At 44.1% G+C, this 17,859-nt stretch overlaps 1 protein-coding gene across 1 annotated transcript in view; it reads left to right on the forward strand.

Moving 5' to 3' along the window:
- Nucleotides 1–532: 532 nt before the first annotated feature.
- The window catches only part of LOC119445938 (venom metalloproteinase antarease-like TtrivMP_A), a 161,550-nt gene continuing 144,223 nt past the window's right edge, over nt 533–17,859 (forward strand). The window contains exons 1-3 of the mRNA XM_049663742.1: nt 533–619; nt 14,852–15,090; nt 17,515–17,610. Of these exons, the coding sequence (XP_049519699.1) occupies nt 568–619; nt 14,852–15,090; nt 17,515–17,610 (387 nt within the window). The 5' untranslated portion in view covers nt 533–567. The remainder of the gene's footprint in view (nt 620–14,851; nt 15,091–17,514; nt 17,611–17,859) is intronic.

The raw sequence follows: 17,859 nt of genomic DNA on the forward strand, positions 1-17,859 counted from the left end.
ATTCATGACTTCACGACACAGGTAGGACAGAAACCGAGACTGACTGCATGAAATCATTTATATTTAAATATGTAGAGCCCTGTGGGACCTGTGACTATGTTTTAGTGGGTTTAGAGGTCCCGGACGTTCATCTAACGCACAAAAAGAACAGAAAAATAAATGGGGAGTCGGAAATATCATGTCAGTATGCCTTTAACGTATGTGCATGCACGCACATAAATAAAGTGCCATTAGTAAAGTTGGGATCTGTGGACGACATTTCTCGTCACCCTCGCGCCCTTTTCTTTTCCAAAGGTCGAACCAATGACACCGAACTTTGGTGCACTTTGCATACTCTCAGATAAAGCTCAGAGTTGACCTCGTGAAAACACACCGCCGCTGCACGTATGTCAGTGTGAGGTACAAGTTCCGTCTTTGCTCTAAGGTACTCGGAACAACAAAATAAAAAGAAACATACTTCCGCCGTAGGACTTCAGCTGAGAAATTAATCAGCGCGAAAATTTGTTCGCTGACGGACACCGACGAGTGCCTATAGGAGAGCCCACGCTGTCTCAATAGTGATCAGAAATGGCCGTCTTTGGAAACATCCTCTACGCCTACCTCTTTGTGATGACCATTGGTAATTATACCTTCGCTGGAGAACGTTTTATTTTTGTCGCTTTGTGTGTGTTCCCATCTATATTTCCTCTATTTACTGGGGTGTTAGAAGTGTTAGACCAGGTTCTGTACACACAAAAAAGCTATAACGCTACAATGGTTCGGAAGAAAATATTTTAGTCAAACCTTATGCTGGACCTAATGCGGCCGATCAATCGCTAAGAACACTTACGAGCGAAAAGCTTAGTGAATTAGTCCCAGATGAATAACAGTATTAAAAAGGTTTTGTATGTAATGCTTCCGGCCGCATGCGAATGCCGTACTTCATTCACTTTCTTTAGCTAACTGCGCTCTAGTTTTTACGTAACTGGGGCATTTCTTACTTTTTTTTACAATACATTTCTTATTGTTATTGCTATTCTTTCCATTTGTTATTTCATCACCTCTAGACAACAGCTGCCTTGCGTTTGCTGTCATGTCGTATACCGGGAAGCTTCTTGTCTCATTCAGCAGCGCTGTAAACGCCAGGACCAAGTTAACCGTACACGTCATGATTCAACCTTTGATGCTCTTTTGAGACTCGTGACCGATTCCAGCAGTCGATTCTTAACGTCCTCGCACTTAACAGCACACGTGATTATTATTGTTTTAACGACATGTAGCCGTGAAACATTTTTAAATTGTCAGACAATGCGTGATATCCGAATCAGCAATAAACAACGACAAAACGTGATGTTTCGTAACATATTTTGTTCGTGGCACCGATTACAGCAGTCTTGTTTTTTATAAATTTCCAAGTATTGCTGTTAATGCAGCAGAAACAATGTGTTCAACAATGCGCTGCGCGAAGAAAAGCGAGAAATAAAAGTTACTCGCTCTGCAATTTTGATTAATATAATGTGTTAATGCAGTGCTTTCTTGTACCGTCCGAGTGAAAATTACATCCGCACGTCGTGTTATCGAGAGGAACAGGGTCAGTCTCCACCGTATTTTGTGTAATACAGTGTTGTTGTTGTAGTTGCTCTTGTTGTCGTTATTTTCCAGATGCAGCTAAACTTTCGGTTTACTAAGTGCGCCAAAGGTGTTCATGATAAACGTGTGACCATGGCCGGATGACCAGCAACAACTTCTTATAGGGACTATCTAGTGTTTTTCAAGGAACTTCTCGTTTGTAGCGCAATAGAAAGCCCATTCGAAGTGCCTAAACGTGTACTGGCTTCTTTGTAAACTGAGCAGAATTTTTTTTAAACACAAGGTTTGGGTCTACGTAGTTTCTTCTTAAAACTGTGTACGGACTCGAAGACACCGATTACTGGAAGCGATGGCTATCTTGGAAACCATGCATCATTGCCACCCCTCCGTTCCTCGTGACTCCATTTCTTTCCACAAGGCGGCAGCACTTTTCAACACGCGGTTTCTAAAAACAAAGAAAATTAGTCTACCATGCTAAGAAAAGTTAGAAGAAGAGCATAAAATACAATTTCAGCCAATCTGATATATACAAGCAAAATATAACTCTGCCTGTGCGACTTTTTTGATTTTGTGATGGTATACTTATTAGTTGCACTGTTTTATTGTCCAGCGGTGCCACATGTCATTCTTGGGCCACTTTCAGACCACTTTCAATTTAAAAATATGCTTCCTTGCTTATGGAATACAAGCATGCTCGTTTCCGTCAATAAGATACATTATCTGCTCATTCCTACCACAATCTAACGCCATGTTCTCAGCAGTAGACTGTCCCATTAAGTCTGTTTCACGACTCTCTTGCTGCAATCTATGTGATTTGTCGCAGCAGGATGCTAGGCTTAGCACCGGCGTGAGAACAACTGCGACCTGTCACGGCAATGATTTGAACATACTCCTGTCAAATGTACCAAATATAAAAGTGTCGTACTCCGACATATTCCGTGTTCGCCCGGACAAGTTTCACAAGCCAATTAGAATGTCTGTGTCTTTGTCGGCCTTATGCCCTAATGGTTCAGACAGTTCCAGTGAATTCCCCCTATATGCTTTCAAATAGAGTGACTATAATGAACCATTCAAGTTTTTCTCAGCAGTTGAATGGGCTCACATGACTAGTCGACGAATAGATCCACCGGTTCACTGACATCGTTCTGAATGCACGAGTATATATCCCAGTACAGGACTAAATGATCTGCATTTCTATATTGATTCTCATAGGAACTTCGAACTGCTCAAAAGCCCAAAGAGCGTGTTAACAAGAAAACCAAATGTTGCGAGCCTAACAAATAAAAAGCCGAATTCCGGCTCTTGTGGTACCCTATATAATCATCTGTAAAAGCGGCAATCCAAGTCCTATATTTTATCACTGGAGAAGAGTCCCTCCAACGGGTCGGCTGATTTTTGGAGGCCTTTTGGAATGTGCTCTCGGAAACGTGGAGAACATATCCGTTTTCTCGACTGCTGTGATGGTAACGTTCAAGCAGTCAATGATATTTTCGCTGTACGTACATTTCTCCTTTAGATACAAACCGTCAGGTGAAAGCACTGTCCACCAGCCGCGGTTTACTGCTATAGAACTTCCAGCACGGTCCTCTTTGGCGAGAATCTCATCAGGGAATTTCTCTGGCACCTGAGGCCAACTTTGTCCATCCATCATTTGATATTTGCGGTTCTCCCGGCTACCAATATCAAATCTTACGGCAGTATCTCTGTACCAATGCTGACACAACCTCAAATAACGCTCTGAATAATTCCACTTTTCCGTGTGCATGAAAAAAAAATGCTTGCGTCTTTCCATGCTGTCCTTAAATACTGCGCCAAAACAGATGTCACAAACTACCACCCGACTTGTCTCTGCAATTGACAATCTTTTCGATAGTTTACGCGCGAAAAAAAAAATGCTCTCGTTCGAAGTCTGCATGGACTACTTTCTTCTTCTTTCTGGGGATTTACGTGCCAATACCATTTCTGATTATGAGACATGCCGTTGTGGAGGGCTTCGGAATAATTTTGACCAGTAGGGTTCTTTAACGTGAACTACAACGCAAGCACACGAGCGTTTTTGCATTTCGCCTCCATCGAAATGCGGCCGTCGCAGCCGGGATTCGATAATGCGACCTCGCTCAGCAACGCAACGCCTTAGCCACTGAGTCACCATGGTGTGTCAACTACGTTCTGGCGATTCAACGACCACGAACATTGTCAGCATTATGATACAGGTTTCCATGCCCGTCACGCATATAGGGCAAGTGGAGGCTGTGTACAATGACTTCAGCCTTGTCTTTGACATAGTCACACATTCCCTGCTGCTAGTGAAGCTTGTCCACTCCGGTGTTTAAGCTTCTATCTATTGTATATCTACTACATTACCTATACCATGAATAGGTCTTGTTTCGTGAGCGTCAGTGATCAACCGTCTTTTGTCTATACGATATCTGTGGTCTGCACGAAGGTTTATGTTAAGCTCGCTTCTCTTCTAAATTTTCATCAAGGATGCTGGCTCAGCGATTTCTAAGTCTTCATTTCTTATTCATTTCTCTTCTTCACAGGATCCAGTATTCATAAAGTAGAAGCTTCAGCAAATCTATACCTCTTTAAACTTTCAGGTTGGCTAACAAAAAACAAACTAAAACTAAACACACAATAAACTAAATTTGTTATGTTCAGACCTATTAACAAGAACATCCGCGATAATATAATAATTTATTATAACGACCAACGCATCGAACAAGTAAACACACAGTAATTCCTAGGAGTATGGTTTCATGAACACCTGTCAAGGACATCACACGTGAAACATCTCTTAACTGATCTAGCTCGCTCTGTAGGATGTTTCAGTAGAATCGCTTCCCTTCTCCCTTCGTGGTTAACTAAATCACTCTACTATACATTATTTTACTCGAAACTACTATGCGGAATGCTGGTATGGGGAACAACATCTAAAACCAATTATGATAGATTAATAATCCTATAAAAGCACGTGCTTCGTATCCTAGAAAAATATAAAGGCCATGCCAAGCAACTCGCCACTGAACCACTTTTTCTTAAACATGAAATCTTGTCCGCAAAAATAAAGTATATAATCTAAAGTTGATGCAACACATACATAAACACAAATTACAGGATGTCTTCCCAAGCACTGTATCCACGAAATAGGGGTTCAGAAGCTCTAGCCGAAAAACTAAAAAAATACGCACGAACTATAGCAAACAAGCCATTGAATATAAAGTAGTGCAATTTTTAAACCTCCATGAATCGAATATTGACCTTACATTACAAGCCAAGAAACTCAAACGCAATTATCAATCATTCCTTCTCACTACTAACCTCATAGTCGATCCATAAATGTTGTCAAATTATGTTTGTATATTTTCAGATGTATGTGTTTTTAAATTTATTTTGCTGGTAATCGCGAAAATTAAACAAGATTGTTAGATACCGTTTCAATGTATCTTTTTTAATGCATAATATATTGTAGAGCGTGTTGAATACACATGTATAAACAAATACGCTTGTGATCCGATGTAGAGAAGCAGGCGCATTGTACTTCATGAAGTGTATATTGAGTCGTGTCAACTGCTGGAGACTGTCTTGTTCATCAGTGGGCCAAGACCTCGTCAGGCTTTGTCGCCTTTAGTCTTTGCATCCCAGGGGAAAATTTTGTATTCTTCCTGCAAAATAAACATGTTTGATTTGATTTGATTTACGCACACAACGTCAAAATATTTAAGGACATACGCAGTATTGAGTACTGCCGTGCTCTGTAGTTCGACCATAGAGTGAGGCCACGGATATACAAGAGAGCTGACTCGTCTGATAGCAGTGTTCCCTTCTTGATGGGCCGAGGGACGGCCTTGGTACTTGTACATGTGGTGACGGACATAGTTACTCTGTCCCAGCAGCATGATTTGGCGCGTTTCTCTCACTCCTGGGCTGCCACCTGTAGTTACAGCGGCCATCCCATCATCAGTGCGAATAAATCTTTGCTGTCTGCTTCAGCTCACGCTTCAGACACTCAAGGTTTGAAGATCTTACCATGGTCAGTCTAAATCAATTGTTCGCTCAAGAACTACTGAATAAATTTGAATGAGTTTATGGCGAGCATGCTGGTTACATTTAAATACACGTAAACTATTCAAATGAAGCGCTCACTATGGGCGCTTAAAGCAAAGCTCTTCCAATTTCTTTATATTCCATTTTCGCCATTAACTCACTACGATTGGTCAAAAGTTTTATGAACACGCCCACTTCACCTTTCTCTCACGTGGTGTCTCCAAAAACTGCGAAAACTGAGAAAACTCCCATCGTATATGACGTGTACACACTGATTATGCGTGATCAGGCCAAAAAAGTTCTTTCCGATTTTACGCCTATTTCACGATAAGGCCACCACTATTAATAACAATATTTCGGGCTTTGTCCACTTCGCGGGTCTGTCATGCCACGTCAGAAAACCGCCACAAGTCACCACGTCAAAGTGACGTGTTGCGTTAATATGCCAAACGAAACAGATTTCTTTTTTAAATAATCGGAGACTGTTCGTTTCCGAAAGGAATAAGAGATGACAGCCCGCCGATCGCTCTCGCACTGGCTACTCGGAGCTGCAGGAAAGAATGAATTTCCCTGCGTATATCAAAATTTTTGCGTGGCAGTATAACGTTGTCGAACTCTTCAGTACATGTACGACATCGTTCTGTCAACTCTTCTCGGCTGAGGATACGTTCTAGCGGCATTTTAACATTCCGTTCAACTCCGTGGGTCTGACCTATGCTCAATGTCTGAATGGCGCCAACGATTTAACACACTCTAAATTCTTCTAAAACCTTAATTACGTCCCATTCGCATAAAACACTATAATATTGCCCTCTCTTATGTTGTTGAACGTGATGTGTTGACCAGGGTTACCTAAACAAGCGATCTTGGTGTGTTTTTTTTTACAGCATGTTGAGCTTATCCGCCATCTGTAAGCGCGTAGCAAGAGGAAACCTGAGAACGCTCCATTTCGTCTGCAGACATGCAAGACATTTCCGCAGCCCTCTTTCCTTCCTGAAATTGTTGAGATCCATATGCCTTCGAAATCTTGAACACACCTAAGAAGTGTGTAATGGTAAAGCAAGTCAAACAGTATGTTCATCGAGCGTGTGCAGAAAAGTTTCATGAGTATAAGAAAACATCGTTTTCTGACCTCATGCACCAACACATTTTCAAGTTTGAATAATTGTCCTGCACTTGCGGTACTTAGTTGCAGACGTCGCCGTACAGACGTCCCCTTTTTGTACAAAATCACTGTTCATGGCATTACATGCATGGATCTACTAGTTTACGTTTTAATACGGTTACCTCAGAAGACTACCAGGGAGCATAGACCCTCCCACGCTTCTATAGTATACATCTTTTAGCGCACACTGACCACTTCACAGAATGCCTTCCATACAACAGCCATTTTCCCCACCTTGATATCTTTCGAAACGTGTTTTCTTCTTTCTTATCCGAGCTTCACACTTTCTCTTGAGCCGCCATTCTAGCGGCACTCCTCTCCTATTTTCTCATAGTTTCTCTCTCTTTCCGTATATGTGTGTAATTTGTAATGTATGTAATTTTGTGTTTTGCTAGATTGGTGCTCATTATGTACCTGCTTATCCCGATCTTTTTGTTTTACATTTCATGTTCTATTCTGGAACTTTGGCTCGTAGCTGCTCATCCTTACTTTTTTTTTCGTTTTTTTCTTTTTGTGCGCCAGCATTTTGGCCTCAAGTTGTTCCTAGGCACACAACATAAAAATTGGTACATTTAGTGAATAATGTTATTATTATTCTTATTATTATTTTCATCGTCGTCATACGTACAACCTTCAGGATTCTCCTATAGCCCATGGAGTTTGAAATGAAAGATCTTGTTGTGCATTTCAACATAACGCTAAGGGGGCTTCTCTTCCCACGCTAGATATGCAAAAGAACGGGTCATTCGCACTCTTTGTATTGCTTGCCGTATATTCCACGACTTCCACTCCCCTGTTACCTTTCTGAAACTTACTGTGTACGTTCCACCACTAAAGTGTATGCGCAGGGGCGTCTGCGTCAGCAGGCGTTTGGTGTGTTGCGACACCACGTACCCGAGCACACGAGGGTTGGACCCTCCCGCGTCCATCCGTGCGTGGCTTAGCCGTGTCCCGGGAAAAGGGGATCCTGGGGGTTGAGCCGATGCCGGGTGTTCGGACCTTTATGGCCCCTCGGCGGAGGCAACACACCCCTTTGGCCTCTGCTTCGCCTAGACGGCACCCCTGGGCTAACCCACCCAGGGGAAACCGGCTGGTCGCATTTTCCTATCCCCCCTTCTGACCTTTTTATTGCGATAGCAATTATATGGACACTCAAAAGCAGATTTCTGCCGTTGGCGTCGCCGTCGCCGTGAGGTTCCGTATGACGTCAATGGAGATGAAATCGTGGCCGCGCGCCGCCGAACGCTGTATGTGCGAGTGAAAGGGCGCGAGGGACGCGCTCTTTCACGGGGAGTGAACGCACGGCGGAGAACAAACGCGCGTTCTGCGCCGTGCTTCCTTAAGGGCTGCAGAAGTAGGCGTCTCGTTCCTCCTTTACAATCACCATATATGTAGAGCAAACGCGCCTTCTTCCGATGCGCGAGAGGCCGTGGGGGAGGGGGGGAAGGGGGGGGGGAAGGGAGGCGACGTTTAGCTGCGGCACCAAGTGCCTATTTATATCAGAGGCTCCGGCAACAGTCACCAACGCCGCACGCATTTTGAGCGAACGCGGGCAAAACGCCTACGGCGTCGACAACAGTTCTGCGTGTTGCCGGTGCTGCTGCATGTCCAAGTTTATACAGCTGATAAAGCTAATATCATTACTCCGTATAGCTCTCTACAAATTTGCTATCGCAATTGATGCTTCACCTTTCAGGTGAAACTGCGACAACTTTTTCTTTCCTATCTCCTTTCCTTACTGTCTTGTCTCCCTCTTCTCTTCTGTTACTTCCACACTTTTCATAGGCGGCTTGGGTTAACCTTGTGTATCTGCCCTCGCATGGGCATAATACATTCGGTTATAGTAGCGATGTACGGCTGGCGTATGCTGTCAAACATTAAGAACTGCAGCGTCCCCAAGTTGGGCTCCATGGTGGGTGGCCGCCATTGCTGCCGAACACAAAACACAATTACATGGGAGCGCCTACATTTCCACGTCGTGATCGCCAGCCTCAGAAGAGGGGGCGCACTGATGAATCATTGTATATGTTTACGAAACCAACCGAAACTTTCCCGCGATTCCCCGTGATCCACAGTGAGAAAACCGAAAAATCAGCTCGAATAATTTCACCATTTGTTGTCGCAAAATCTCTGACCAAAAACCTTGGACCTGGCTACGAGATCACCAGAATGGCCAGCGGTGACCTTCTGCTGGAGGTTAAAGATCACTAACAATATCAAAAGCTCACCAGTCTTCAATACCTCGGACAGCACCCGGTAACGGTTACGCCACATAGAACCATGAATATCTCACGCGGAGTAGTATCTGATGTAGACCTCCTAGACTTGACCGAAATCGAGCTTCTAGAAGGCTGGAGCGACCAGAATGTCATCAATGTGCAACGCATAAAAATCAGGCGGGACAATCAAGAAATACCGACACAACATCTAATTATGACATTTTCATCAAGCATTCTGCCCCAGACGATCCTAACAGGCTACATCAAACTGAACGTGCGACCTTACATCCCAAATCCGAGACGATCGATGCTACCGAGTGCCAAAGGTTCGGGCACGGTTCGCAGAGTTGCCGTGGTCGACTCACCTGCGCCAAGTGCGGAGTGCAAGGACACGCCTCAGATAGCTGTGAGGCCACGCCTCACTGTGTAAATTGTGACGGCGAGCATCCGGCAGTATTCTCGCTCTTGTCCAGGCTGGAAAAGAGAAAAAGAAATTATAACTATAAAGGTCCGTGAGAACACCTCGTTCAGGGAAGCACGCAAAAGGTGCTCGCTTTTTCACAACACTACATACGCTGAAGCGACACGTCAGGGGGCACGGTCGCATCGGCTTCCGCCACCAGCCCTGCCTGCACGCAGCGAGCCGTCGGCTGGGGCAACCGCCCCTACGGAGGGAGCAGCCAAGGCTGCCCTACCCTCCCTCAACTCAGCCACAACAGTGGCCTCTACAAACCTTGGCAGCAGCCAGGGCCGCAAAGAGGCAAAGGAGGGCCCGTCAACCTCCGCACCGCTGGGGGCAAAGGCTTCGTCCTCAAAGACGAAGCCTGTACGTACACATCGCTCTTTGGAGCGAGTGTCCAAAGCCTCGGATGAGGCAATGAACACAACCTCATGCGAGATGGCGCATGGAGCGCCCAGGGTGCGACGAGGCTCTCTCGAGCACCCCAGAAAGGAGAAAACTCCAATTACAGGGCCTGAAAAGGCTCTGTAGGATAAGTCCAAGTACTCGACTAAGACACACACCACCTTTCCTTCCAACATGAACACAATAATTCAGTGGAATGTTAGGGGACTACTCCACAACCTAGACGACATGCAAGAACTTTTACACAAATTTAATCCAAAAGTGCTGTGTGTCCAGGAAACTCATCTTAACTCTAGAAACAGCGGCTTCCTCCGTCAGTATATTATTTTCTGACGGGATCGCGAGGATGCTGCCGCATCATCTGGAGGTGTGGCCATAATACTCGATAGAAGTGTAGCCTGTCATGCATTTTCCGCTGCGAAGCGCACTGGAGGCCGTGGCTGTTCGTGCTGTCCTTTCAGATAAACTGGTAACCATTTGCTCACTCTATATACCGCCGAACTACCAACAGCACAAACAAGAATTTCAGTCTTTCATTGATGAACTCCCCGAACCCTACCTTGTTCTTGGGGATCTCAATGCACACAGCAGTCTGTGGGGCGACTCTCGCATCGATGCGCGAGGCCGTCTAATTGAAGACTTTCTTTTGTCATCTGATGCGTGTCTGCTAAAGAAAAAAGAAGCTACATATTATTGTCTCGCAAATCAAAACATTTTCCTCCATAGATCTCAGCATAGCTTCTCCATCCATATTACCGGAACTTGAATGGGAAGTTATAAAAAACCCTTATGGGAGCGACCATTTCCCACTACTGCTGAGAGCACAAAGGCAATACGAGTCTCCACCACATGCCCCCCCCCCCCCTCCCCCCGGTGGAAGGTCGATGCAGCGAACTGGGAGAAATTCCAAACACTTACCAGTATGATCTCGTGGGCTGACATGTCTTCGCTCGGAGTTGACGGTGCCGTCGAGTATTTTACTAGCTTTATAATTTATGCAGCATCAAAGTGTATTCCCGAAACAGGTGGACTTTCTAGCAAACGCCGTGTTCCGTGGTGGAATGAACAATGCCGCAACGCGCATAGGCAGCAGAACAAAGCATGGAGGCAGCTTCGCGATTCTCATACTGCTGAAAACCTTGTCAGTTTCAAGAAAATCAAGTCCCTAGGTAGGAGAACGCGCAGACAAGCCAATAGAGACAGCTGGCAAACATTTTTATCAAGTATTAATTCGTACACGGATGAGGCCAAGGTTTGGAACAGGGTCAATAGACTAAGAGGACGACAAACACATCCACCTCCCCTGGTACACACGCAGGGAGACAGCCTGGAGGACCAAGCGAACCATCTGGGTGCACATTTTGAACATGTGTCCAGTTCATCGCACTACTCTCCAGCATTCACAAGATACAAATCAGCAATAGAAAAACAAAAAATAGACCGGAAGAGCACCGGGAACGAGCCATATAACCTACCTTTCTCCCTAGCAGAGCTGCATGCATCACTAACCTGTTGCAACCAATCTGCCCCAGGCTCTGACCGCATACTGTATGACATGTTGAAAAACCTGCCCTCTGAAACGAAGAAAACCCTTCTCTGTCTGTATAACTCTATATGGACCTCCGGCGAGATCCCCTCTGCCTGGAAAGAGGCCATAGTGATCCCTATCCTGAAGCAGGGCAAGGATCCATCGTCCGTATCGAGTTACCGGCCCATAGCTCTAACAAGCTGCCCCTGCAAAGCTTTCGAGAAAATGATAAACCGCCGTCTGATACATTTCCTAGAATCAAACAAGCTGCTTGACCCATACCAGTGCAGTTTTCGCGAGGGTCAATCCACCACTGACCATTTGATACGTATTGAGGCACAAATACGTGAAGCTTTTGTGCACAAACAGTTCTTTCTGTCTGTATTCCTAGACATCGAAAAGGCCTACGATACCACATGGCGTTTTGGAATACTGAGAGACCTCTCCCACTTTGGTATACGTGGTAATATGCTAAATGTGATTGAAAGTTATCTCCTGAATCGCACTTTCCGTGTTAGAGTTGGCAATGCTTTATCGCGACCTTTTGTGCAGGAAACCGGAGTGCCACAGGGTGGGGTGCTCAGTTGCACTCTCTTTATTATAAAAATGAATTACTTGCGTCTATGCATCCCACGCAACATGTTTTATTCAACGTATGTCGATGATGTACAGATTGGATTTAAGTCATGCAACCTTGCCATCTGTGAGCGGCAGGTTCAGCTTGGTCTGAACAAGGTGGCTAAATGGGCAGAGGAGAATGGGTTCTGCCTAAATCCGCAAAAGAGCACCTGCGTCCACTTTTTCTCGAAAGAGAGGACTGTACCCCGACCCCGACATTGACCTGCATGGACAGAGTCTACCTGTAAAAACGGAACATAAATTTTTAGGCATAATTCTTGACACAAAGTTAACATTCATACCACACCTAAAAAATCTAAAAAACAAGTGCATGAAAACAATGAATATTTTAAAAGTGTTGTCACACTACATAGGGTAGTGACAAAAATGGCTGTTAAACTTGTATAAAAGCCTCATACGAACACGCCTGGACTACAGGGCCATAATTTATCAGTCAGCCACCGCAACCGCGTTGAAGATGCTGGACCCCGTCCACCATCTAGGTATTCGCTTGTCTACGGGTGCCTTTAGGACAAGCCCTGTAGAAAGCCTTTACGTGGATTCCAATGAGTGGTCACTCCACTTGCAGTGGACCTACACAGCTTTCATGTATTTCCTCAGAGTGAACGCTGACAGTCAACATCCCACATATTCCACCGTAAATGATTTGTCCAGCTCCCACCTGTTTAATAACCGGCCTGCAGTAAGACAGCCCTTCTCGTTGCGTGTGAGAAGTCTGGCTGAGGAAATGGATGTCCCAGTCCTTGAACATCGTCTAATGACACCCACTCTGCAGGTCTCACCGTGGCAGTGGCAGATTGTAGACTGTGATTTGTCTTTTTTACATGTTACGAAGCACGCCCCGGTTACACACATTCGAATGCACTTCCTTGAACTGCAGCATAAATACTCCTGTCCGGAATTCTACACCGATGCATCAAAGTCTCATGCTGGCAGTCTCTTATGCAGCGGTTGGTCCATCATTTTCAGATACCGACGCCCTGCACACCCAAACGAGCATTTTCACAGCAGAGCCTTATGCAATACTGTCGGCTCTTAAATTCATCAAAGAATCGAAAAGACCAAAAGCAATCATCTACACAGACTCGCTGAGCGTAGTAAAAGCCTTAAAATCTCTTAAAAGTCACAAAAAACCTGCAATAGTATCGCTTTATTCGCTCGTATGTAATATTTATGCGTCCGGGCAGCATGTTGTGGTGTGCTGGGTGTCAGGACACCGAGACATCGAGGGAAATGTACTGGCACACCAGCTTGCCACATCCATCGAGGCAAAAGCTGGCAACACATCTATGCTCGTCCCTGTTCCCGATATGAAGCCATACCTACGCAAGAGACTTCGAGTCCACTGGCAACTTTTCTGGGACGCCCAGACTGGTAACAAACTTCATTTAATTAAGCCTCGCTTAGAGAACTGGCCATCGACCACGAAATCTAGAAGAAATGATGTCCTATTCTGTAGGCTCAGAATAGGACACACTTACGGCACGCATAATTACCTGTTGTCTGGAGGTGAACCCCCGACCTGTACTAGATGTGGGGAAGCACTTACTGTACTTCACATCCTAGTACAGTGTCCACTAATAGAACCTGAAAGAAAAAGCACTTTGTTCAAGCCTATAAAGAGAATATACCCCTTCACTCAGCGATGTTTTTACATATTGAGCCGGTATTTGAGCACGATTCAGTTTTAGCCTTTTTAAATGACGTCGACATTTTGCAAGTTCTTCGCCCGAGAGATTCGTAGCGGCATCCTCTTTCAGAGGACGCTGCTGCGACAGCATATTTGAAATGCACTCTCCTCCAGGCCCTTGCTTCTAAGGGTCTCTGTGAGGCAGTAGTGCCTGGTATCGCTTACTACATTCTTATACTATATTATATTCCTTGCGCCCCTATCACGTCATTGTCATGATCTTAATAATTTTGTCTTTTACGCACCTTTAGTGCGCAGAATTTTAGGCCTCTTTACAGCCACCCTGCACCTACCCACTGTCATTGATCATACCATTGCTCCCTCAGTACACCACGTCTTGGCGCTCTTTGGCCATAGCTGGCCCTTGCGCCACAAAACAACATATATCATCATCATCAACTACTAAAGTGTACCTCTGTAGTTTGCGGTGGAACGTGCACATCAAAGTCTGGCCTCATTGCACGCGTCGAGAATAAATTCATATCTATTTTCGAGCACCGCACATGTTGTTCTGCCGACCACAGTCCCGCCCTCTCAAATATACCTCAACTCACACCTATAAACGAAAGACATTATAAATCAGACCTGCTCTTCCTCTTCAATGTGATCCATGGCATTGCCCATTGTCCAAAGCTTCTTTATCATTTGCAATTTTCCATGCCGCAAAAGTATAATTGACAGAATTCCGCGTCTTCTGCGCGGCCTCTTTGCATTAGAGACTGTCCTATGGCTAAACTACAAAACATGAAGTAAGTGTTCTGCTAATATTAACATATTTCCGAGTTAATTTCCTTTGTTTTTTGTAGGTAGGTAACCATATTGTATGATTAACTCCTTTTTACGACCGCGTCCTCGTTTTTTCGTTCCCGTATTTGCTTTTGTTTTCTCATCTAACATTGTATTGTCTACCACATTTGTCTTCTCTGTACATTTTGTTTCACGCGTTACTTTGTAACTTCACCAGTACGAAGGCTCCGTAGCTCTTCCTGGGCACTACAATAAACATTTGATTGATTCATTATAATAATTACCAGATTTTATGCTACGTGCACCAGTAATACGAGCGATAAGCTGTTGCTGGGAATATTGTCAAACATTGATGTATATTTAATGACACGTTTTCTGCCAGGCATCGCTAAAAAGCCCTTGTTTGCCGCCCTCTCGTCGGCCTATCCGTTTACAAGCGGCCACGATGATTCAGCCGGTGAGGGCGTCAGAGTTTATCCTGAAGTGTACGAAAGTCGGCAGGAGGACTCGGAGAAAATCCTTGTCATCGAAGGATACTCTCTTAACCTGAAGAAAGCTTCCGTCCTTGCCGACACAGTCCTACTTATGGATGTAACAGAAGACGGTACTATCGAGCAATATGTAAGTATGAGCTCAGTTTTGAAGTGTTGTGCATTTAGTAACGACTGAACGATATCTATTGTGTGCATTGTTTACGTTAAGACCAGGGCAAAAAAATGTGACTTGGATACAAAGGGGACAATGGCTGTAAAGTTTTGATGGTAATCTTCTTTAATGTATTTTATTATGTGTCATATAGTGCACTGTTTGGTTCAGTTAAATGCAATATCAATCTATTCTTAAAAGGAACGCATTTCTAATGTTCCAGTGCTGATGAAAGATCTGATTTCACAGGAATGCGTGCACGATAAATTGTTATCAATGGTTGCTTGTCCAACACTTCACACGAGACACGCTTTGTTTCGCTGCAATTGTTGCATGACCTTATATTCATACACGGTTAAGTTCTAATTAGCAGTTTGTTTTAAAGGTAGGCGGCGTGATAAGCTTACCTGCTTTTATTTGTGTGCCCTTTGTGAATATGTCTATAAAACAAGTGAAACCTTCGCCTGGAGCATCGTCCTATTTGCAAATCACGCCATACAAATATGTGCAGATGAGTCTAGCAGCCAAACGCCACACATTTGTAAATGCATCCAGCAATGCATGCTACTCTATCTCATCAACTAAAGCCGAGCTTGGCCACGTCCAGAATGCGTAGTTGACCAAACCACGAACAATTTCCATAGTGTTGTGCCTGGAGTTGGTGACGTTATATATAGATACCGGTGAGATGACCTTTTGTCCTGTGGTCTAAAGGAGAATGACAACACATCATGGGACAAATCTCAAAATATTGTGATGTTACAGTGCACTTCCGACCTGGGTTTTTAGAATTACAGCTAATGAATGTCAAAGGCGCACACAGAGTAAATACGTATCAACAAAAACAACACTACAATAGCAGAATTCTCGGATTTCAAAGTAAGAGACCATGCTCTTTCATATGGTAGCAAGCTGAAGGGTTGTGGTTATGCCATCTCAGAGACTACTCTCGAAACTCATGGACCATCCGCAAACATCTTAATCAGTACGGCATGTCACAGCGAATGTCCGTAGCACTTCGGCATGATACATTATATATAGACAACAAAACGTACCAATTTGTTCAGCGGTCACAAATGAATATAGTTCAAAATGTATAGCTTTCTTCCTAGTCTTCCCGACTGACTAATTACTGTCCGCTTTCGTTCTTTTATACTACCATTCATAGTATCATGCCAAATCACGATATACTGCGTCACACAGTAGGCACCACTGATTCTTGCAATAACCAAGAAATGGCTGAATCCACCAATTCACGTTAACGAACTGCTGTGTATTTTTCCTAACTTTGACATCTCATGATCGTTCTTTGTCACCCAGTATTTCTGTGGTTTTCAAGGTACCGTACTCGAACCTTTTTTTTTTTCTATGTAAAGGATTTGCCCAGAAACACACGTTCCGTCATGCGTCTTTTCACTGATGATTGTGTATTATACCGTAAAATTATAATTACTAGCGGATTTAACATCCTTAAATTTGACATTGGTAATATTTACTTTGGGTGCCTGAATTGGTTAATGTCCCTCGACAACGTGAAAACCTCTTTGATTTTCTGTCATTCTCGTCTTTCTTAAAGATCCGAAGCTTATACGAATTATGGTGTAAACTTAAACGTTGTTTCTTCAATAAATATTTAGGCATCCTTCTCGCGCAAGACTTTGTTTGTCTCCACGACTTTGTCTCCGGTGCACTTGGTGCATGAAGCTTCTAGCTAGCCACCCGGTGGTGACATGAACGGGTCAGGGCTGCTCTGAGACAGGAGACGGCAGTGCTTCTTTTAATTATTTTTGAGTGCCCAGACGTGAAGGGGTGAATACTTTTCTTCGAGTGGGGGTTGTATGCCCAGCATACGTGATCACTTTCAACCAATATCTCTAGGTCCAGAAACCGTATCTTATTATCGGTAGAGATGCTCGATCGTTACCTCAAATGTGATCCCACCCCTGCTTGTTCCAGTCTAATGATGCACCAAGCAGCCCAGACGAGCACACTCTTTCAGTTCATCTTTAACAACCATTCCTATAGCTGCAGCCTAACTGAGCTGAAATCTACTGATAATGTCATTTCAATGTCGTCTCGCTGTAAAATCTCAAAACTTCACAAATTTGACTGCTCCCATTTATGTACTCTTTTAGTACACCGGCACATCGTACGTCAACAACATCCTCCTCCCACGCGGATATCATCGCACTTATAGTCATTTTTTCACAGTACATCAACGACTGGAGCAAGTTGACCCCTACAACTGCGGCCCTCTGCAACCGAAATAGCTTCAAATCATTGCTATGTGAAATCATTAACTCACTTGAAGCCCACCCCTTTTGTAATACTTCTTTATTAGGAGCATTTGAGGTATTCTAAATACATAAATAAATAACAGCTCACCAAAAATATGCGCAGGTTCAAGGTGCACACTACGAAAGAGACTTGTTTGAAGATGTGAACAAACAAGCCTCCCTGATCCTGAAGCCCGCAGGGCGAGGTGATTATCACATTGTGAGTAAAGAATTTTAAAAGTAAAATTAGGCGCTACTATACACCGCAGGGTCTCTTTAAACGTCATTTAGTTTGCATGAACCATTCATATATTGTTCTTTATTCTGGATGAATTTCGCAGTTCTTATTTTTTAATGTGATCAAAAGTAGTAGTTACAACTATGCAACAGTGCGATATACCTCCAGCAAAAAAAGCAAAAAGAAAAAAAAAACGCAGTTTCACTTCGACCACCAAAATCCATCATATTT

This window comes from Dermacentor silvarum, chromosome 3 (genome assembly GCF_013339745.2).
Source record: "Dermacentor silvarum isolate Dsil-2018 chromosome 3, BIME_Dsil_1.4, whole genome shotgun sequence".
NCBI lineage: Eukaryota > Metazoa > Arthropoda > Arachnida > Ixodida > Ixodidae > Dermacentor > Dermacentor silvarum.